The sequence below is a fragment of the Nansenia antarctica genome, assembly GCF_963989245.1.
Source record: "Nansenia antarctica genome assembly, contig: SCAFFOLD_239, whole genome shotgun sequence".
Classification (NCBI taxonomy): Eukaryota; Metazoa; Chordata; class Actinopteri; order Argentiniformes; family Microstomatidae; genus Nansenia; species Nansenia antarctica.
In genome coordinates this window covers 57,466-81,302 of record NW_027662902.1, presented here as the reverse complement: position 1 = coordinate 81,302, position 23,837 = coordinate 57,466, and the positions used below count along the sequence as shown (strand labels likewise).

Sequence of the window (23,837 nt, the reverse complement as noted above, 5' to 3'; positions counted from 1 at the left end):
GAAAAAATCGTAGGTCTTTTCAACTCATGAAAAGTGTTTAATTTATATTTTGTTCAGTGTAGACTGTTATTTAATCATAGAGTAACTATCCTTGATTCAACAGGTATTGGTCTGCTCTTTGTGGACTTCAGCTCTGCCTTCAACTCCATCCTTCCAGACAGGCTAGTGACCAAACTACTAGACCTGGGACTATCACACTCTATATGTGCATGGATCAAGGACTTCCTGACCGACCGCCCCCAGAGGGTGCGGGTGGGCTCCCACACCTCCACAGCCCTCAGACTCAGCACTGGGTCCCCCCAGGGCTGCGTGCTAAGCCCCATCCTCTACAACCTCTACACCTACGACTTCACCCCCGTCCACCCCAGCAACTCCATCGTAAAGTTTGCAGACGACACCACCGTGGTGGGCTGCATCTCGGGGGGGGACGAGGCGGCATACAGGGATGAGGTAGAGCAACTGAGCAAGCTGTGCAAGCTTAACAACCTGCTGCTGAACAAGTCAAAGACCCAGGAAATCATCGTGGACTTCAGGAGGAAAAAGTCCGAGATCCAGCCCCTGCTCATCGATGGAGAGAGCGTGGAGAGAGTCTCAACCCTCCGATTCCTGGGGGTGCACATACAGGATGACCTGTCCTGGAAGAACAACACAACAGCCACCATCAAGAAGGCACAACAGCGGCTCTACATCCTGAGAGTCCTCAGGAAGGAACACATCAAGCAGGAGATAATGGTGGCCTACTACCGCGGCGCAGTGGAGAGCATCCTCACCTACGGCATCTGCAACTGGTTCTCCAGCTGCACAACCGCGGAGAGAAATGCGCTACAGAGAGTCGTGAGAACAGCCCAGAAGATCACCGGCGCCCCCCTCCCCTCTCTGGAAGAGCTGTACAACACACGCTGTCTCAGGAAGGCCTCCAAGATCTCCAGAGGCCCAACCCACCCTGGGTACAAACACTTTACCCGGCTGCCCTCGAAAAGGCGGTACAGGACCATGGCCGCAAGGACAAACAGACTGAAGCACAGCTTCTACCCCAGGGCCATCCAGGCCCTGAACACAGCAAAGACCTAGGTTCTGGGCCCTGGACAGTCTGGACGGATTGATGGCAGCTGCTGGACTGAAAAAAGCAGGTGTAGTGCTGAGGCACAAATATGTACATTTCAAGCCTGCAAACTGCGACACTTCAAATGAATGTGCAATAACACTATGTGCAATATGACAACCCTAGTCGTCTATCTGTACAGTATAGTATAGTGGATAGTGTACATAGCCTTTATTTATGTAAACCAGCTCCTTCCCTTCTTGTGTTTTTTTTAGTTTTTTTTTCTTTCCTAGCACCAGGGGAGCCACCCCTCCTAAATGTCGTTGTTTGGAACCTGTACTGTAGCAATGACAATAAAGACCATTCATTCATTCATTCATTCAACATGACTTGACTTGGATCTCAATTTGGTTGTTAAGTCGTGACGTGTTTCTGGGTCCAACGTTTAATTATATTTGTATAGCGCTTTTCCGAGGCTCAAAGACGCTGACAAATTATGGGAAAAACGGGAAAGTGCTGTGTCCCTTGTTGTATGAATAGATCCCAGTCAAAAAAAACGATTGAGCTGTCATTCTACCTCTTTAGTACTCTGGTGTGGGGAATTTTTGCGTGACGTCAGACTTAACAACCGAATATGCTCCTAAACCTGTCCTCGTTCCTGTGTCAGACATCCATCTGTGACAGAATGTTAGGGACACACAACGGTTGGATGACTGTTATGTTTGGTTACTCACCGAATGCATCACATTGCAATATTTTGGCTCGACTAGCGAGTGTGTCATTGATTTTCAACGACGCTGACATTTATTTTCTTATTTTTCAGAATAAAGGTTTGAACATTTTGGTCGGTCGCCGACTTTCTTCCTGCTTTCACCAGCTGCTGTCACACATACAGAACCCAGCAGAGAACAGTGTGCAGTTGCTCTACTTTTGTCATCGTCATCGTCGCTTATCCTAAAATAACTCCATACTGCTGACATCGCCCCTCCTCCTCTACCTACCTGCTAGAGAGGTTATGTTACATTGCCGTTGTAGTGGTGTCGGGAGCGGATGTATCGGAGTACGAGTACACGAGCGCAGCGTTGGGTACGAGTGCTGGTATCAGTATCGGAGCATCCCTACTCCCCATGTTGACAGACAGCAATAACAGACTCCAAAGGCAAACACAAAGTCTAGAATCAATACTAGACATGGACAGCTCTCTTATGCTGCACACATGATGTGATGGAACACATCTGACTCACCAGAAACACCCATCAAGCCAATTGTCCCGGTAACTTTGATCCCCTGAACTAGGGGGACTATGTATAAAAAGTGTTGTCATTTCGAAAAAGGTGAAACCAATGTTGTACACAAATACCCTCGAATAAAAGCTGAGCATCTCTACTTTAACGTCATAGTAGCCTAATTGTTTCACTGAAATGCTCCACTGTCCGGTTACTTACTCACGGCACTGTGTATGTACGCCACTCACACAAAACCAGCGCACGCAACATGTTCACATGATGAACTACAGTAGCCGGGTTTGTTAGGAGGGTTAAATAAATTCTGTCCATTCTGAACAAATAGCCTAGCCACAATTAGGCTACGTCATGTATATCCTCACCAGGTATTGGTCTGGTCTTTAACATAAATCGACTTGGATCTTGATACGCTCCTAAAGCTGTCCTCATCACTGTGTCAGACGTTCATCTGTGACAGGATGTGGCGGGGACAACGGTTGGATGACTGTTATGTTGCCGGTGGAAGACTGTTGGGTGGGACTCAAAGAGTGCGTACGGCTTAATTATTCACTGTGCAAGAGCAGTGAATAATTTAGCAGCCCGGTCTAGTCTTAGGCTACATCATCTTTGGCTTGTATAGCTTTTCCCAATTATTACCAATGAGATGATTTCAGATGCTGTCCCCAAATTCCTCACACAAATGTGTGATATCTCTAGCCTATATCATGTGTGTGTTTGATCGTGTGTTTGTGTGTGTGCGGACACACACGTGTACTGTATGCCTATGTGTGTGTGCCTCTGTGTGGCTATAGGAAAGCTAACAAGGAAACTTATTACCATAACTCGGAGGCTCAGGTGACATGGCTCAGATACAGTTTCACCTGTTCTTCTAGAGACTCATTTTTCTATTGAGCTTCCAGTTGTTGTGTGTGTGTGTGTGTGTGTGTGTGTGTGTCTGTGTGTCTGTGTGTCTGTGTGTCAGTGTGTGTGTGTCAGTGTGTCAGTGTGTCTGTGTGTCTGTGTGTGTGTGTGTGTGTGTGTGTAGCCAAACAGCCTGGTTGATATAACTGCACTGATAATCATGTGTCTGGTGAACTTAGGCCTAAGTTTGTGCATGCCAATCGATGGCATGTATAGTTATTCTTCTAACTGATTTGAAGTGAGCTGAATGTGGACTCCCTTCAACATGAATGAATGAATGAATGAATGAATGAATGGTCTTTATTGTCATTGCTATAGTACAGGTACCAAACAACGAAATTTGGGAGGGGGGGCTCCCCTGGTGCTAGGAAAGAAGGAAAAAACAAAAAAAACAAGAAGGGAAAGGAGCTGGTTTACATAAATAAAGGCTATGTACACTATCCACTATACTATACTGTACAGATAAAACACTGTGCTGTACTCTATGCTATGCTATACCTATTCTAACATTTCCTATTTCTCTGCAACCTTATGTACCCTAGGGTTGTCATATTGCACATAGTGTTATTGCACATTCATTTAACGTGTCGCAGTTTGCAGGCTTGAAATGTACACATTTGTGCCTCAGCACTACACCTGATTTTTTCAATCCAGCAGCTGCCATCAATCCGTCCAGACTGTCCAGGGCCCAGAACCTAGGTCTTTGCTGTGTTCAGGGCCTGGATGGCCCTGGGGTAGAAGCTGAGCTTCAGTCTGTTTGTCCTTGCGGCCATGGTCCTGTACCGCCTCTTCGAGGGCAGCCGGGCAAAGTGTTCGTACCCAGGGTGGGATGGGTCTCTGGAGATCTTGGAGGCCTTCCTGAGGCAGCGTGTGTTGTACAGCTCTTCCAGAGAGGGGAGGGGGGCGCCGGTGATCTTCTGGGCTGTTCTCACGACTCTCTGTAGCGCATTTCTCTCTGCGGCTGTGCAGCTGGAGAACCAGTTGCAGATGCAGTAGGTGAGGATGCTCTCCACTGCGCAGCGGTAGAAGGCCACCAGTATCTCCTGCTTGTTGTGGTCCTTCCTGAGGACTCTCAGGAAGAAGAGCCGCTGTTGTGCCTTCTTGATGATGGCTGCTGTGTTGTTCTTCCAGGACAGGTCATCCTGTATGTGCACCCCCAGGAATCGGAGGGTTGAGACTAGGGCTGCACGATTAATCGATTTTAAATCGAAATCGCGATTTGAAATGATGCGATTAGCTAATCGCAAAGCCTGCGATTTGCCTGCGATTTGGGATACGTCATACAGCGCGTCGGATTCATCGTCAATGAACGTCAACGTCAATGAACGTCAATGTCAATGAACGTCAATGTCAATGAACGTCAACGTCAAAGAACGTCAACGTCAATGAACGTCAATGTCAATGAACGCACACGCACAACAACAACATCGCACGTGAAACGCCCACGTTTCGGTAGCTAGCAACATTCATGGTGGATAAATGGCTTCAGCAGAACCAGAAGCAACGTTGGACGATTTAGTCCCGAAGAAAAACAGCACTTCTGTTGTAAGTATTTCGGGTTTAGGACGACTGATGTGCAACAAAAGCAGGTGTTGCGCACGACCTGTCGTGGAACAGTCGCTACATCCAGAGGCAACGCCACAAACCTGTATCAGCACTTGAAAACGTACCACAGGCAGCTCTATGACGAGTGTACAGTCAGAAACGGAGAGTTAAGTGAAAGTCCCGTAGCCCAGTCTAACGTTAAGCAAACAAGAGTTTTAGAGTCGTTTGTGGCTGTTACGCCGTATGAAAAGGGTTTAAAAAACTCATCCAAACGCTGGATAAAAGATAATGTGATTCCATCCCGCACGTACTTTAATCATGCGGCCATCCCAGAAATGTACGCTGAATGTAGGAAGATACTTGAGACGGAGCTGAAAAATGTGGAGTACTATGCAACAACCGATCTGTCGGGCAGGACGACCGAGCCGTATCTCAGTCTCACCGTGCACTTCATACATTACGACGACGAGTTGAAGAGTTGCCGGCAAACGGTATACTTTCCTGCTTTATCTATTTAAATGTTTACAGAAAGGACCTATTCTTTTTTACTGGACATTTTTATTTTCACTTGATTGCAGTATGTGCAATATTTAGATGCTGCTCCTTTGCCATAATTAAATAACCTTGTTTGTAGAAAGGTCCTATTTTATTTTCATATTGGATTTTTTATTTTTTTTTACACTTGTTGAGAGAAACAAAATGGCAGCTGTTTAAAAAACCCATACATACATATGTTGTTCCAATTCATATCTTTTAAGTTCTCATCCTTGCATTAGAATTAGAGCAGTTAACAGGTTGATGGTATCATGTGGTAATGCTCTCTGAAATTAGCCCATGATAGAAGGTGATAGACAGATTCATCCAATCACCTGCCAAGTATTTTTGAAAGTACCTGCTATTTTCCAAACAGCTTCCAATGAAGCTTTCCTAGATGGTTGTGTGAAACAAACCATCCGAGTCAGGTTAGTAATGCTCCATCACATGTTTCAATCTGAAGCTTGACTTTAAAGCAACCCAACTTTAAAGCAACCCAATGTAAGTTTAGTTCTTTCACTCGTAGCTCGGGCTGTGGGGGTGCTAGAGGAGGGAGCCAATTCTCCTCAGTCCCCTGAAGACGTACAAACAAACTGCACGTTGATACGACCTTCCTAGCCGGAGATATGGCCACACTTTACAAAAACGTCTGTTGGGTGGCTTTAAAAATAAATAATCGCAAATTAAATCGCAATCGCAATATCTGTCCAAATAATCGCAATTCGATTTTTTTTCCCCCAAATCGTGCAGCCCTAGTTGAGACTCTCTCCACGCTCTCTCCGTCGATGAGCAGGAGCTGGACCTCAGATTTTTTCCTCCTGAAGTCCACGATGATTTCCTGGGTCTTTGACTGGTTCAGCAGCAGGTTGTTAACCTTGCACAGCTTGCTCAGCTGCTCTACCTCATCCCTGTACATCAGGGGGGGGTTGGCGTGAACAGGCCATGGATGATAGTATGAGATGGATGTGAATGAGTATGAGAGGTTTCTGCCTGTGTCTGTGAAAAAGCTGTTTCCCAACCCCAGGGGAGCAGAGCCCTGCACAGAAAGGGCGGAAATCGAGGCAGGAAACAGTCCTCCTAACACACACACACACATACACACATCGCTCACACACCGCTCACACACCGCAAGAGAACCCCCACACACTCGAAAGAATACACTTTCAGACCTTCGTAGTCGAACACCCGTTGCGCTAGTGCAAGCAGGGTTGTTTTGCAGACACAGAGCCCAACCGACACATGATGACATAGCCTTGCTTGAACATATCGACTCCCAGATCTAATACTTATCGTGGGGTTTTTATTTCTATAAGCTCAGTGAGCTCTCCTAGTCTTGCAGTGGGCGGGGGAACCTGGGTTCATTAACCAGGAGTAGAACTGCTCGCTGCTTGCTCTCTCGCTCCTCTCCTCCTCTCCTCCTCCTCCTCCTCCTCCTCTCCTCTCCTCCTCCTCTCCTCCTCTCCTCCTCTCCTCCTCCTCCTCTTTGGAGTCCTGGTGACACTCTGCTGTCCTTGTCCTAGATCTGCTGTGGTGACACATTACTCAGCACGTGTCCCAGTCTGAAAAGAAAGTTGGATATCTGGATCTTCTCTGATACAGTACAGTGTCACTGGGGCGGCTGTGGTTCAGGAGGTAGAACCGGCATCTAATCATCGCAAGGTTGGCAGATCGGCGGTTCGAGCCCCGGCTGGCCACATGTCGAGGTGTCCTTGGGCAAGACACTGAACCCCAAAATTGCACCCAGTGAGCGGGCCGGAGCCTTGCATGGTAGCTTGGCCGCCATTGGTGTGTGAATGTGTGTGTGTGAATGGGTGAATGAGAGGCTGTTGTAAAGCGCTTTGGATAAAGGCGCTATATAAGTGCTGTCCACTCCAAGGAGGCCACACCCCCCGGAGGGGACAATGGTATAAATCTCTCATATGTCACCAATTTTGTTTTTCAATACAGGTCCATCTCTGTTACTATCAGAATCCATACAAAGGTTGTGCTGAAGGATTTTGTTGAGTGGCATCAGATGTTGCGTTTGGTGTAGATCTTGGATCACCTGGGTGCTTTTTAAAAGTAGTTCTCGATAATCGGACACAGCCAGAACGCATGAGACACCGTGGGTGTCTGCTAGGCAAAATGGACACATAGGCAATTCAAGGCGATTCAAGTCCCTTTTCAAAACAGCCTTCTATTTGTATAATGGAATCTGTGTAGAGTCTATTGAATCCGATTAAAATGTTTTGCATTGTGTAATATTCTGCGAATGTTGGTGAATATTTGTCTAATTTTATCTTGGTCTGTGTCAAAATCATTGGTCTATTTTGTCTAGGGAGGATAGTGTGTCACTGACTTCTGATAGTTTTTGGGATAATATTTATATTTCTCAAATATGTATTGTCTATTAGAAATGGGCTTAGCTCTGAAACAGAGCGTAAATTACCTTTTAGTAGTTTCTTTATTTGAAAATATTATCCTTTGTTGTACAGTTGTATATTATATGTTAGCTACTGTAGGTGGACAGAGTTGGCTAGCTCTCTCCTAACTAAGTCCAGGTATTTTCATTCGCTGGCAGTAAAAAGTTCAACACAGCAACTTTTGGGCATTTTAATAGGAACATAATGGTAGGTTATCACATGTTGAAAAACAGACAGTTTCAGTTCAAGCCTTATGTCCCTCTGGGAATGTTGGGCGGGGGGGGGGGGGGGGGGGGGGGCATGGTTGTGACAAAAGAACTGCCTGAATGTACCGACCGTATGTGTTGTGTGTTTCTAATTGAGTTAACCCCTTTATCTCTCTTGGGGGGTGCCAGGCGAGGGCTCAACCCACCCCACAGAGTGAAGTCCATCTCCATGACAACCTTCACGCTACAGGAAATCGAATTCCTACAGAAACATGGAAATGAGGTAGGCATAGCCACACTCCCACCTCTCTAGATGGACCTGCCTGGTCTCTGTTCACCCTTTTCACACATACCTTCTTGTCAGTCCAAGGAGTGCTGAATCCTTGCCTTGACACATTCTTAGTTCTAAACTATCCTATATGCCTATGCTATCAGTACTGTTCTAAACTATCCTATATGCCTATGCTATCAGTACTGTTCTAAACTATCCTATATGTCTATGCTATCAGTACTGTTCTAAACTATCCTATATGCCCATGCTATCAGTACTGTTCTAAACTATCCTATATGCCTATGCTATCAGTACTGTTCTAAACTATCCTATATGCCTATGCTATCAGTACTGTTCTAAACTATCCTATATGCCCATGCTATCAGTACTGTTCTAAACTATCCTATATGCCTATGCTATCAGTACTGTGTTCTAAACTATCCTATATGCCTATGCTATCAGTACTGTTCTAAACTATCCTATATGCCTATGCTATCAGTACTGTTCTAAACTATCCTATATGCCCATGCTATCAGTACTGTTCTAAACTATCCTATATGCCTATGCTATCAGTACTGTGTTCTAAACTATCCTATATGCCCATGCTATCAGTACTGTTCTAAACTATCCTATATGCCCATGCACAGCCTCACCTTGTCCCTTTCTTTAGCATTCCTCGGTTTTCTTAATCCTTTAAAGGATTCATGTGTTTGCTGAGAATGGTGTGGTGCCATGAGGCAGAGATGAGCTAACCGTTCCAGCTCTCATGCCTTTCACATGGGAATGTTATTTATTTAGTTCTCTCTGGCACACACACACACACACATATATATATACACACACACACACACACACACACACACACACACACACACACACACACACACACACTTGATTCTGCCAAGTTGTATTTTGAATGTCAGTTAATGTGCAACTAGAAATCTATGTGGTACAAATCCAAGGGGTTTGTTGATGCTGTTTGGTATGTGTGTGTCAGAGGGCACTGCAGTTCTACTGCATCTCTGCTGCATGTCTGCTGCATTTCTACTGTATGTTTGCTGTATTACATACACCGCTTACCAGCAATAACTTGGAGTATACTAGAGTGTTAATCCTTGATGATACTGCACTTTTTGTTGGGTGTATTCATGTCGGCCATGAAGGCATTAGTGGTTGAAGAGACAGTTCAGTGTCTGTGTTTCCCATATGTCTTTTTAGCACTGAGGTGTAGCTGCTCCCAATCTCAGAAGTCCAAAGAAACCCTGGAATGTTCCAGAAAGTGCCACATTCTAATGCTCTCCTGGCCTCTAGGTGTTGAAGTCTTTCATGTTTTGTTTTTTTCACTTTAAAGTTAATAATAATAATAATAATAATTCATTGTGTTTATATGGCACTTTTCCGGGGCTCAAAGACGCTGACAATATGGGGAAAACTGAAAACACAGAAACAACAAGCAACAGATTACATGAGCACATAGAACACAGAGTTAACGAACAGGCACACGGAACAATTAACACAGCAATGTCCAGGGGGGGAGGGGGTGGCAGGGTTAGGGGAGATGGTTAGGGGTAGGGAAGTTGAATGACATCATCAAATTTACCTGTCTCTTATTCCTTTGTCCCGTCCCCTGTCTCTTATAGGTGTGCAAACAGATATGGCTGGGACTGTACGACGATAGAACCGCCTCTATACCCGACTTTAAAGAACCACAGAAAGTGAAAGAGTTCCTTCAAGAGAAATACGAGAAGAAGAGATGGTAAGTGACTGCACTCAGGTGACTGGAATAAGAATTCTCCATGCTTGTCCAGTAATAGCTTCTGTAATGTTCTCTCCCTCCCTCTCTTTTCCTGAGAATACTTTAACAGCTCACTGCAGTCCAACCCTCAAGCGAGACACTTTGCATCACTACAACACTCACATGTAGACTACGGATGCAAATTAGCTCACAGCTAAATCCAGCATATTTACTGTCACCATACTTTGTATAAGTGACTGTTCATTATGTGCACTATCCTGACTAAATAAAGATCTCTCTGTCTCTCTCTCTCTCTCTCTGTCTCTCTCTCTCTCTCTCTCTCTCTCTGTCTCTGTCTCTTTCTCTGTGTCTCTCTCTCTCTCTCTGTCTCTGTCTCTCTCTCTGTCTCTCTCTCTCTCTCTCTCTCTCTCTCTCTCTCTCTCTCTGTCTCTCTCTGTCTCTCTCTCTCTCTCTCTCTCTCTCTCTCTCTCTCTCTCTCTCTCTCTCTCTCTCTGTCTCTCTCGCTCTCTCTCTCTCTCTGTCTCTAAGTAAAATTATCGGCTCACCTCAAACTCCCCTGTCTGAAATCTACAACCGGTCACTAATCAGGAAAGCCACACAAATTACACAGGACCCCTCTCACCCCCTCCACCAATCATTTCAGCCACTTCCATCAGGCCGCCGTTATAGAACTCCACTGGCCCGGAAAAACACATTTTAAAATAGGAAGCACACTGTTTTTCTTTTAAACCACAACATTTTAGCATTTTAGATTTTTTAATCATAATACTGTTTTTTTTACTATTATTTTTAAATGACTAGACTTTTTAAATAGGCACTACATTTTATAAACACTGTTATATCTGTCTGTTTTTATTGTATGTATGTGACCTATGTGTGTTTTGAATGTGGATACCGTATTCATGAACTGCACAAAGCCTGTCAAAGGAGAATTTCTGTCACTCTGTGACAGACAATAAAGCAATCTCTCTCTCTCTCTCTCTCTCTCTCTGTCTCTCTCTCTCTCTCTCTCTCTCTCTCTGTTCAGGTTTGTTCCTCCAGAGCAGGCCAGGGTGGTAGCCTCCGTCCATGCCTCCATCTCTGGGTCGTCAGCCAGCAGCACCAGCAGTACCCCCGAGGTCCGGCCCCTCAGGACCCTGCTGGGGGACTCTGCCCCCCCCCTGCACCTCAACAGAGCCACACCCAGCCAGGTAGGACCCCGCCCCCCTGCACATCAACAGAGCCCCCACCACCCTGCACCTCAACAGAGCCCACCCCCCCACCCCCCTGCACCTCAACAGAGCCCACCACCCTGCACCTCAACAGAGCCCACCCCCACCACCCCCCTGCACCTCAACAGAGCCCACCCCCCTGCACCTCAACAGAGCCCCACCCCCCTGCACCTCAACAGAGCCACAATATAGCGCTTTTCTAGACACTCAAAGACGCTTTACAAACTGAAAAGTAGTAAAAATAAAAATAAACCAAAAATAAATAAAATAAAGTATAGGGGCCTAATAAGATAGTGCTGGGGACACATGGGAAAGGGAGAGGGGGAGAGGGTTAACTGGTGAAGGAGAGGGGGAGAGGGTTAACTGGTGAAGGAGAGGGGGAGAGGGTTAACTGGTGAAGGCGAGCTTGAAGAGGTGGGTTTTGAGGGCCTGTTTAAATGTTGGCAGGGTGTTGGCAGGGTGTTGGCAGGGTGTTGGCTGGGTGTTGGCAGGGTGTAACACTGTTCTCTCTCTCTCTCAGTCTCCGGTGATGGGGCGTGCCCAGGCCCTCCAGATGAGCCAGCAGTTTCAGGAGAAGAAGTTTGACCTCCTCAGCGACCTGGGCGGGGATATCTTCGCTGCCCCGCCCTCTCAGACTGCTGCAGGCTCTGCACCCAACTTTGCAAACTTTGCACATTTCAACAGCCACCCAGGTAAGGACTCGCGCACAGCGCCACTGTGCCCTGAAATGGACCATGGTCAGGACCACCCACCCAACTCTTAAATATGAGAACAGTTTCATCTTCCTTTATGGAAATCAGTGATGATCGTAAAGCGTTGCCACACACGCACACGCGCATTATCATGTATGTTAGTGTCATTACCATCATCATCATCATCATCATCATCATCATCATCATCATCATCATCATCATGTATATTAGTGTCATTACCATCATCATCATCATCATCACCATCATCATCATCATCATCATGTATATTATCGTCATTACATCATCATCATCATCATCATCATTTACATCATCATCATCATCATATTATCATCATTACATCATCATCATCATCATCATCATCATGTATATTATCGTCATTACCATCATCATGTATATTATTGTCATACGGTCTGTCGTTAGCTCCTTCAGTCCATATCTCTGTGTTCAGTACGATCTCTCATTCCTTTTGTTGTGTGTGATCATGACTCATCTCACCCATGGTTTCCTTTTTGGTTTATGTGTTTGACCCTCCTGACCCCTGACCTCCAGCTGCTCAAAACACAAACGCTCCAAACTCAGACTTTGCAAACTTTGACGCGTTTGAGAGCTCAGGTCCACCTTTCCCCTGCTCCGCGCCCCAGACTCCCTTCCAGCCATCTCACACAGGTAGATCATCCTCTGTTCACCTGTGTTGCGTGTCTCTCTCTCCCTCTCTCTGTCTCACTCTCCCTCTCTCTGTCTCTTTCTCTCTCTCTCTCTCTGTCTCTCTCTCCCTCTCTCTGTCTCTCTCTGTCTCTCTCTCCCTCTCTCTGTCTCTCGCCACACTCGCACACTTCTCACTCACAGCCATTATTATGTGCACTTTTCATGCATTATTTGTCCACGTTGGTCTATGATCTATATTTAATTGGCTGGCACACACACACACACAAACACACACACACTTTATCACTTAAGAACCGGGGGCCTGAATTACTGATATTATGATTAAATATTGTTGTCACCTACAAGCACATTATTATTGCGCTATACATGGGTGGAATCATAATCGTGGAAACATAAGTATTGGAAATCATTTGAGTCTGAGATCAGATGAATCTCTCCATATGGATGAGTAGGGTTAGTTACTTGTAGCCCGCTCAATGAAAAGGGATGAGAAGCTCTGCCAGGCTGCCTTCAGGGCAGGAGAAACGGCGAGAGAGAGAGGATCTATTGTTTCTCTCTCTCCCCGTGTTTCTGTTGCCTACTGTGTCATCGACTGTGTTTACATGCACACCATATTCCTGTATTAAGCGGCATATTGCTCAATATTCCGATTGGGCAAGAGTCATGTAAACACGTACCAAATTGGATTAAGATTAATATTCATTTTAAGACCCCTGGCATAGGGGATATTCAGATTAAGACCCCTGGCATAGGCCTGTTTGAATCGGAATATTGTGACATGTAAACACCTTAATCGGCATATGACCCTTTTTCAGGAATATTCAGTTACATCTGCGCAGACAGACAGACAGACAGATAGACAAGGCTCCTCATCCTACCCTGAGACAGACAGACAGTTCATATTGCAGATTAGCCAAGTCACTTCATTCATATGCGCTCACATTGATCCATAGTTCATAGGGATTCTGTGCAGGAGGTGAAGCTGTTCCTGATGAACGATGGTACTGTACTGTACTCTGAAGATGCTGCAGGTGTCCTAGTGTTGTGTAGTAGTTTCAGCCACGCCCCAGATTCTGAGCCACTGCAGCTACCTGCGTTTCCTTGACACACATTCCCCATAGGTGTTGTGGTGCTGCAGCACATGGACACACACACTGCAGCCCTCTCACGGTTCTCTCTGTCAGCTCTCTTCTCACATGCAGGTAACACTTCGGGGGAACTAGCTAATGCCAATTTAGTTTCCCCAAATCCTGTAGCACTGACTGTGGATCCTTCGGGTCCTCGCAGAGTAACTCTACAGGATCAGATAGGGGCTCAGGAGGTAGAGGCTGTGTCTCAGGAGGTAGAGGCTGTGTCTCAGGAGGTGGAGGCTGTGTCTCAGGAGGTAGAGGCTGTGTCTCAGGGGGTAGAGGCTGTGTCTCAGGAGGTAGAGGCTGTGTCTCAGGAGGTAGAGGCTGTGTCTCAGGAGGTAGAGGCTGTGTCTCAGGAGGTAGAGGCTGTGTCTCAGGAGGTAGAGGCTGTGTCTCAGGAGGTAGAGGCTGTGTCTCAAGAGGTAGAGGCTGTGTCTCAGGAGGTAGAAGCTGTGTCTCAGGAGGTAGAGGCTGTGTCTCAGGAGGTAGAGGCTGTGTCTCAGGAGGTAGAGGCTGTGTCTCAGGAGGTAGAGGCTGTGTCTCAGGAGGTAGAGGCTGTGTCTCAGGAGGTAGAGGCTGTGTCTCAGGAGGTAGAGGCCGTGTCTCAGGAGGTGGAGGCTGTGTCTCAGGAGGTAGAGGCTGTGTCTCAGGAGGTGGAGGCTGTGTCTCAGGAGGTAGAGGCTGTGTCTCAGGAGGTAGAGGCCGTGTCTCAGGAGGTGGAGGCTGTGTCTCAGGAGGTAGAGGCTGTGTCTCAGGAGGTAGAGGCTGTGTCTCAGGAGGTAGAGGCTGTGTCTCAGGAGGTAGAGGCTGTGTCTCAGGAGGTGGAGGCTGTGTCTCAGGAGGTAGAGGCTGTGTCTCAGGAGGTAGAGGCCGTGTCTCAGGAGGTAGAGGCTGTGTCTCAGGAGGTAGAGGCTGTGTCTCAGGAGGTAGAGGCTGTGTCTCAGGAGGTAGAGGCTGTGTCTCAGGAGGTAGAGGCCGTGTCTCAGGAGGTGGAGGCTGTGTCTCAGGAGGTAGAGGCTGTGTCTCAGGAGGTAGAGGCTGTGTCTCAGGAGGTAGAGGCTGTGTCTTAGGAGGTAGAGCCGGCGTCTAATGATGGCAAGGTTGGCAGATCGGCGGTTCGAGCCCGTCTGGCCACATGTCGAAGTGTCCTCGGGCAAGACACAACCCCAAATTGCTCCCAGTGAGCGGGCCGGCGCCTTGCATGGTAGCTTGCCGCCATTTGTGTGTGAATGTGTGTGTGAATGGGTGAATGAGAGGCCGTTGTAAAGCGCTTTGGAATAAGGCGCGATATAAGTCAGTCCGTTTAGGACCAGCCATAGAGGCTGCAGACAGCTAGCGTCCCTGTTAGCGTCCCTGCCCATAGACACGCAGATCTGACTGACCTGGATGCCATCTTTAGCTCTGCCCAAACGGAGCAAGGTAACCTCCCTGCCAGCCTCTGTGTAGCAGAACTAAAGGCGGGATAAACATGCTGGAGGTTGGGCTGGTGCGCATGAGTGGCTAAGATGAAGTAGCACCTCCTCTCTGCACCACCAGCAGTTATTCATGTTAAGAATCAGAGGTTGAGGTCTGTTTCTTACAGCATATCCCCAAGAAGGGTTCTATGGTGGTTGGTGTCTTGTTTACAGAGTGGTTCTAAGTCAGTTATGGGGGGGGGTTATGGGGGGACGGTCTCCTGCACAGTTGCTACCCTATATTTAAGATATATATCTATATTTAAGATTGCTCTAAAATGCCCACTTGAGCAGTTATTACGAGTACAGTATTATGAGGCTAACGTGCCTGTTAGAAAGCCTAATTGAGGTCACTGGACTATGTGCTATTATTGGACACCTTAGTGTGGCGGGACAGTGAGAGCAGTTTGAAAGGGCAGACTTAGACGTGACTGGTGTCTCTCTGAATATAAGCACCATCTACAATAACATATAAAACAATTTAAAGTAGAAGAACATTTGATCACATTTTCAGTGGTTAGCCCGTTTGATACTGCAAATGTTCCCCTGTCATGACATAGGACAAAGATGTTAAACTTAATAATATTTAATATTTGTGGGAGAGTTTGCTGAATCAAACAATCCATCACAGTGTAGTGGTTGTGAGCCAGACTTTTTTTTTGTTTTTTTTGTTTGACCAGATAAAATCAGTTGAGAACAAATAAATAAAAACAAATAAAAACAAAGTCAACTAACCTATGTGTGAGAAGAGAGCGGTGTGTGTGTGTGTGTGTGTGTGTGTGTGTGTGTGTGTGTGTGTGTGTGTGTGTGTGTGTGCGTGTGTGTGTGTGTGTGGGGGGGGGGGGGGCAGGCAATCAGCAGGAACAACAGTCAACTATGACCTGCTGAAATGTATTTCTGAAAATGGTAAGTGATATCAGTTTGAGTGTGTTCTGTAAGGTGGTCCAAATCGATTGCTGCCGCAAAACTGAAGGATGTGTGTTGTGTGTGTCCAGGAGGGGGCGCTCCAGCAGGGTTCAGCTCAGCAGCTGCATCATCAGGAGGAGGAGTCCTTCCCAAGAGCCAGCCAGCTCTGCTAGGAGGGGACCGCTACGCCGCGCTAGCAGAGCTGGACAACGTCTTCGGCTCCTCCGGCCCCCCCACCAGCGTATACAACACCTGCAGCACGTCACAAGTGTGAGAGACCCAAACCACGCCTCTCCTCTTTTTTTTACTTTTTGTTCCTTTCTACTTCTTTCTACCTTTTCCTATCACTCCTCCCATAACTTGAAATGAGTTATTTTTCCACATACTAACTAAAGTAATTAGCTAAGTACTCCACTATTTACTTATTGATTGTCGTGTCTTTTTCCTGAAGCTCACTCATCTTTTTAAAATACCCAGTCTCTCACCTCCTTTATTCAATGTTTCTTTAGTATCGGTGGTCATCTACTGATCCCTGTGTTGTGTTGTGTGACAGGGGGTAGTTTGGGGCTGGGGTCATTCACTAACCCCTGTGTTGTGTTGTGTTGTGTTGTGTTGTGTTGTGTTGTGTGACAGGGGGGTGTTTGGGGCTGTGGTCATACACTAACCCCTGTCTTGTGTTGTGTTGTGTGACAGGGGGGTGTTTGGGGCTGTGGTCATACACTAACCCCTGTGTTGTGTTGTGTTGTGTGACAGGGGTATGTTCGGGGCAGTGACGGGCGTGTCGTCAGCCCAGCCACAGCAGTGCATACCCAGCATGCCCCAGGGTTTCGGAGGTGAGTGAACTCTGAGATGAAGCTAAAAAGGAAGTCACAAGTATCTTTATTGGGTTACCAATACCAAATAAACAAACTGTTCACCCGATTTGAAATGTTTAGAACAATACAAAACAAAAACAAAAAGGACAGTACAGTATAAAAAAGGAGGAACCTAAGAAAAAACAGTAAAAGAGAGGACTCAAAACAAAACAAAGAAATGACTGTGTTGCACATAGGGCTGAATGAACATTCACACATCAAGAAAGACAATCGTTTATCATTGTGTTATTACCAACCAGTGTCAAATGAATATATAAATACAAATAGTAGCGTACTGTGTGCTTTGTAAAATAAGTAATAAGACTATCTAATCACCCTAAAGAAGGAATGAATTAACAAAAGAGAGAATAGGATCCCACGTTTTTTTTTACTTATTAGAGCAGCCCCTTATATTATACTTCATCTTCTCTAGACATAAAAAGGACATTAAGGTCATGTTCTCACATGAAAGTCTGAATCGGGACCCGGAGCAAGTGGATGAGTTTGCAACATTGTTGCATAAATTATTTCTCTGATTTGCGTTCTCACAGCCCTTTATGTAAACGAAGTAACATACGCAATCGAAGCAACAGACGTGGTAGTTGATTGGTCAGAAGAAAAAAATAATTGCCCGTTCGTCCCGCTCTTATCCAGATCAACACGCATGCGCTGCTGTTTTCCTATGGACAGCCTCGACGCGTCGTTTCTAACCGGAGCGAAACCACCCTTTTCAAGCGGAGTATCCGTCGGATGTTTGCTCCGAGAGCGACTTCGAATGCGCGTTCTCACAGCTCCAAACGACGCAAAAAGGAAAGCGAATTTTACCCTAAACTCCGTTTCCAAGTGAAGCAAATGTTCTAGTGAGAACACACCCTGAGTCCTTCAACCAAGAATTAGACGATGGAACAAGTTATTTTCGTTATTCTCGTCTTTACTGAAGGGGAAATATTTGATGTCTTCTTCTTCTTCTTCTTCTTCTCTGCAGCTCCGTCAACAAACCCCTTTGTAGCAGCGGCCCCAGCGCCCGCCCCCACTAACCCCTTCCAGAACAACGGCAGAGCCGCGGCCGTGGCTGCAGCAGGTAGGGAGGGGGAGCAGGGTGGGTTTATTTAACACTAGAACAGCCATGAGCGCTCATTTGACCCTGTGAGTCAAAAAAATGTTTTATATCTTTGCACTCAATCAAATTTCAGGACCCTCCTTTCATGACTTTTCACGATATGTGCGTTCTACCACCCAGTATCCTGACTAAATCACAGGATCAGGATAAGCTAGGATAAAGCTATTTTGCTAGTTTTTTCTGTGTAGGAGGCAGGCTAATTTACAAGACGGCGCCAACTAGTGGTCGTTGTGTGTAATGGTCATGGTTGACTATGTGGCAGCTCTTATAGTAGGTAGAAAAGGCATGGCTGGGGCGCTTAGGTGGCGTAGTGGATTAAGCGCTAACCATGTACCGCAGGGCTCCCGGTTCGATTCCTGCCGCGGACATATCCTGCATGTCATCCCTTCTCTCTCTCTCACCCATCCTTCCTGTCATAATCTCTACTATATCTGTCATTAAAAAGGAAAAATATGAGTGGTACTGCCCCACTCAGAAAAAATTACTTAAAAAAAAAAAAAAAAAGGCACGGCTGTTCTAGTTAGCTGTTCTATCAATGGTCAGTGGCCATTTTGACTGAATATGTTGTAACACTATGCAAAATACCCCCGTCTTTACAGAGGCACCATGAGTATGTGAACACTTTTCTTAGAAGCTAAAAAAAAGAAAGAGAGGACGGGCAGTGTTTGTGTTCTGAGGGGCGTCAGAGATACAACCAGGTCCTTATTTAGCAGATACCTGCACCTCACCACTCAGCTGAGCTCGTCATGTGAATCCCTGAGGAGGTCTTCTGAACCCTGGCTTTGTATATGTAAATGGACTGACTTATATAGATATATATATACTTATATAGCGCCTCTCATTCACCCATTCACACACACATTCACACACCAATGGCGGCAAGCTACCATGCAAGGCGCCGGCCCGCTCACTGGGAGCAATTTGGAGTTCAGTGTCTTGTATGTACCTAACATAATTATTTACTGGTTTGTGAACATAGAGAACATAGTCCAGCATTTTTTCAGTCCAACAGAGTAAATCGCTGAACATGTGGCTGAGTGAGATTAAGATGAACTGTCAGAGCGGCCGGTTTGGGTGTGGGGGGGTGGGGGGGTGTAAGTAAGTAAGTAAGTACCTAAGTAAGTAAGTAAAATGTATTTGTATAGCACCTTTCCCAGGGGTCACAAAGTGCTTTACATATAGAGAACATAAAAAAGAAGAAACACGATAAAACATAATAAAAGAGCGAAAGCCACAGCAGGTTAAAATAGGCAAACAAGTGAAAACAAAAACAAGTAACAGACAACAGGTGTACAACAACATCAACAGGACACAGAAAGACAGGCTTTTGGGGCTATCCAAAAGCCTGTCTATTAGGGATGCACGATATGCATTTTTTCCAACCGATACCGATACCGATGTTTACCCGCTTCTCGTGGCCGATAACCGATATGATAACCGATATGAGAACCGATATAATTTCACAGTTGATAACCTGTAGTTCATGCACACCTGAAGGTAAGAAAGGCTATGTAGTGAGCAAAGATTGATGATTTAATATTCCATAGTGATCTCACTAAATCTAACTTACATCACTATTGTTAACACAACAAAGAGAACACTTCTGACTCTTCAAATGTTCATTTATTATTTCCTCTAACAAACAGAATCTGTTATAGACAGTGCACAATGCTTTTTTTAGCCAAGATCTGGCCTCCTTTTATGAAAACAAAAAGGGCTCACCTAAGAGTAATTAGATCAAAAAAGTGTCAAAAATAAAGTGCATCCCTGTAAATTGAAAATGCATAAATAAAATATCAAAAAATAAATAAATAAAGTGCATCAGTCAATACAAAAATAAAGACTTTTAAAGAACCAAACGTTTTATAGAACTTTTACAGAAACTAGTGCCAAATGGCTGCTTAGTGTGCAGATAAACAGAATGACACAAGGCACATAGTAGGCTCCACTAGTATGCTTAATAAAGCAACTGAAAAGGGCTGGGCTATGCTACTTTTAGTGCATGAGGATGAGGTAGGTTGGGATAAAGCCCATCAAACGTTTTGCATAAGAATTCAAAATAAATTGCACTGACATGGAAAAAGAAAAAGTGCATGTTTTCCTTGTATAGCCTACATTCACATTCTCACCTAAATAATAGACACGTTTTCCATTGGTGTTCCCTAATATACAAACTGAATACAATTCAAATGCGTGTTCAATAGGCACCGCGGCTAGGCTACCTTCTGCTTGATATTCCTTCCATACAGCGTGCTTGCAATGGTGAATCTTAAGGTGACTTATGAGATTCGTTGTGTTGTAACTCGTAGACCTCTGCCCTCCTCTCCGAACTTTTGTCGAACATGTATTGCAAATTGCAAACGCACTATCTGCCTCAGAAACTCTGCAGAATGTCCACACCGGGGAAGCTCTCATGTTTCCCTGTCGTCTATACACTGCGTGCCTGTACGCATGCGCAGCAGCATGAGCGCGGAAACCGGAAGCAGAAATATTTCCGGCTTCATATTATCGGCTCTATATCGGCTAAAATTGTATAAAACCGATAAAAACCGATAAACATTAATTTCCCATTATCGGGCCGATAAATATCGGTGCCGATAATATCGTGCATCCCTACTGTCTATACAAGACAGTCTTAAGCTGTTTTTTTAAAAGCCTGGGTGCGTGGGTGTGTTTGAGAGCTGAGGGCCTGACGATGGCTCTGTCTGATTGGTGGGGTGGGGGGGGGGGTGTGTTTTAGAGCGAGGGACTGATGATACCCTGCAGCTCACTTTGGTAGGTCCCCCTCTTCCTTCTCCCTCCTCCTCCTCCTCCTCCTCTAGCCACACCCCTCCTCCTCTCCCTCCCTTGCTTGATGTGGAAGTGCTTCCTAGAGTTCACCTGGGGCCTCTACATCTCTTTCCCTCCCAGTGCATGTGCAGTGTGCTCTGAACTTTGACCCTTGCGCTGCTTCTGTGAGGGTCGGCAGGGTTGATTATGCCTCAATCTTTCTTTTTCCCTCGCTTTGGTGAGGGTGGCTTTGCCCCATCCTGCCCCCTGCTGGTCAGTAGAAACACTACTCATTGCTGCTCATAACGGTTAGCAGAACATCCTAGATGAAGACGTAATATGTCACCACCTCCAGTGAGGTCAGGAGCTAGTGTTGTAAATGACTCAGTGAGGTCAGGAGCTAGTGTTGTAAATGACTCAGTGAGGTCAGGAGCTAGTGTTGTAAATGAACCAGTGAGGTCAGGAGCTAGTGTTGTAAATGACTCAGTGAGGTCAGGAGCTAGTGTTGTAAATGACTCAGTGAGGTCAGGAGCTAGTGTTGTAAATGACTCAGTGAGGTCAGGAGCTAGTGTTGTAAATGACTCAGTGAGGTCAGGAGCTAGTGTTGTAAATGACTCAGTGAGGTCAGGAGCTAGTGTTGTAAATGAACCAGTGAGGTCAGGAGCTAGTGTTGTAAATGACTCAGTGAGGTCAGGAGCTAGTGTTGTAAATGACTCAGTGAGGTAAGTAAGTAAAATGTATTTGTATAGCACCTTTCCCAGGGTAGTGTTGTAAATGACTCATACGGCCGTGTAATCATTATGATGATCTTTATATCAGGAGAGGTGTGTGTGTGAGGTGTGTGTGAGGGGAGGTGTGTGTGTGTAACAGTCCTCTCCTCCTGTGTCAGCCTCGTTTGGGACCGGGTCTCTGAGCATGCCGTCTGGGTTTGGGAACGCGGCCGCCTACAACCTCCCGACCAGCTTCTCTGGAACCTTCCAGCAGCCCTTCCCTGGCCAGGGGCCCTACCCCCCCCCGCCCGCCTACCCCCAGACGCACAATGGTGTGTGTGTGTGTGTGTGTGTGTGTTGGGCCCCTACCCCCTGCCGCCTGCCTACCCCCAGCAGCACAACGGTGTGTGTGTGTGTGTGTGTGTCTCTGTGTGTGTGTGTGTGTGTGTGTGTCTCTGTGTGTGTGTGTGTGTGTGTGTGTCTCTCTCTCTCTGTGTGTGTGTGTGTGTGTGTGTGTGTCTCTCTCTCTGTGTGTGTGTGTGTGTGTGTGTGTCTCTCTCTGTGTGTGTGTGTGTGTGTGTGTGTGTGTCTATCTTAATTCATGTGTGTCTCCTCTCCTCCAGGCGGGGGGTTCTCAGCCTTCGGCCAGCCCAAGCCCATGGTCACCCCCTTTGGCCAGGCCATGGTCGGACCCGGGGTCTCCAGCAACCCTTTCTTAGTGAGTGGAACCGTTTGTTTGGTGTTTGAAACTTCAAAGTGCAGTCTTCTTCTTTTCAGGGCCAAAAAGCTGAAAGTTCTTCACTGGCCAAGTCAGTCAGATTTCAGATGTAAAGCCAATTGAACATGCATTTAATTTCCTGATGTTAGTTCTCTTTTCCAAAACTGACAATAACTGAAGATAGTACAGGCCTGGCAGAGCATGACCAGAGAATACAGGGGGAGGATGTTTAGGGGGTTTTAAAATTCCCAATCTGAAAAAAAAAAAAACTCAAAACATTGACTTATAGATCAAATCCAAACAGTTGAGTGGAGTACAGAGCTACAAGAAGACAAAATGGCTTCCTCTTGTCAATACGTATGGAGGGGACTGTAATGTCAAGACTTGTCTTTATTCCCTTGCTCACGGTTTGTCTCTCTCTCTCTTCCTCTCTATCGGTCTGTCTCTCTCTCTTCCTCTCTATCTGTTTGTCTCTCTCTCTCTGTCTCTCTATCTGTCTCTCTCTCTCTCTCTGTCTCTCTCTTCCTCTCTATCTGTCTCTCTCTCTCTCTTCCTCTCTATCTGTCTCTCTCTCTCTGTCTGTCTCTCTCTTCCTCTCTATCTGTCTCTCTCTCTGTCTCTCTATCTGTCTCTCTCTCTCTTCCTCTCTATCTGTCTCTCTCTCTCTGTCTCTCTCTTCCTCTCTATCTGTCTCTCTCTCTCTCTCTCTCTCTGTCTGTCTCTCTATCTGTCTCTCTCTCTCTGTCTCTCTCTTCCTCTCTCTCTGTCTCTCTCTCTCTCTGTCTCTCTCTCTCTCTCTGTCTCTCTCTCTCTTCCTCTCTGTCTGTCTCTCAGGGAGCTCCTGGCGCACAGTTTCCAGCAGGAGGATCCTCCACCAACCCCTTCTTATAGCGCCGCTACCAGACCGCACCAACAGGAGGGTGTCGACCAGCACACTCACGTCTCGTTGTTTTGTTTCACAAATAGCTTTAAAACGCAAAAAGTTTCTAAAAGTTGTATTTTTATTGAAGAAGAACAACAACAACTACAACAACAACAATGAAGCAACAGTGACAATGTCTACGGCAACAAAACAACACACGGTAGCGGTGTGCCGAGGAAGAGGAAGAGGTGATCTCCTGATGAAGTCCTCAATTTAACCCATGAACTGTCCTGGCCTCAACAGACACCACATGTATATTTAAACTGGACCCATACTTAAGTTATTGCAAATATCCCATCCATCATGCTGCAGTTATGTACATAGAAGCTCTTTGTGCATATCAGTATTTGTATCTTTATCACACAGCGTTTGTTAAGGCAGAGCTGTAACCTGGTAACCTGGGGGTCTACTGTGAGTTTACTGTATCTGTAAAAGAACCAAAAGCAGTTTGTGCAGTACGGCATCGGAAAGAGTATTTTTACAGAAAAGAAGAAGAGGACGAGAGGACAACGTATTCTGTTTTGAAGAGACTAAAGGGGGGGGAAATCTCTCTTCTGCTGCCCATTCAACAAGTCATCAAGAGGCAGTGCTCTCTCATCTGTGCTTTCACCTGTTTTTTTTTTGATTGATTGAAAACTTTATTAGAATGTTTGCAGAAGTAGGTACATGAAAGTACATATTACATGCAAGGTCAAACTAAGAGGATAAAAACCCAAGAAAGCCACTGGCTTATTTCAATTGGGGTCCTTGATTTTCAATTCATC

At 45.9% G+C, this 23,837-nt stretch overlaps 1 protein-coding gene across 1 annotated transcript in view; it reads left to right on the top strand.

Moving 5' to 3' along the window:
• The window catches only part of LOC308175406 (arf-GAP domain and FG repeat-containing protein 1-like), a gene marked incomplete at both ends in the record, with an annotated part of 32,592 nt that extends 9,550 nt beyond the window's left edge, over positions 1 to 23,042 (top strand). The window contains 12 exons of the mRNA XM_080551076.1: positions 2,727 to 2,761; positions 8,063 to 8,156; positions 9,785 to 9,900; positions 10,928 to 11,090; positions 11,632 to 11,803; positions 12,374 to 12,490; positions 16,070 to 16,250; positions 16,734 to 16,813; positions 17,820 to 17,915; positions 21,613 to 21,765; positions 22,057 to 22,151; positions 22,986 to 23,042. Of these exons, the coding sequence (XP_080407202.1) occupies positions 2,727 to 2,761; positions 8,063 to 8,156; positions 9,785 to 9,900; positions 10,928 to 11,090; positions 11,632 to 11,803; positions 12,374 to 12,490; positions 16,070 to 16,250; positions 16,734 to 16,813; positions 17,820 to 17,915; positions 21,613 to 21,765; positions 22,057 to 22,151; positions 22,986 to 23,042 (1,359 nt within the window). The remainder of the gene's footprint in view (positions 1 to 2,726; positions 2,762 to 8,062; positions 8,157 to 9,784; positions 9,901 to 10,927; positions 11,091 to 11,631; positions 11,804 to 12,373; positions 12,491 to 16,069; positions 16,251 to 16,733; positions 16,814 to 17,819; positions 17,916 to 21,612; positions 21,766 to 22,056; positions 22,152 to 22,985) is intronic.
• Positions 23,043 to 23,837: the final 795 nt, after the last annotated feature.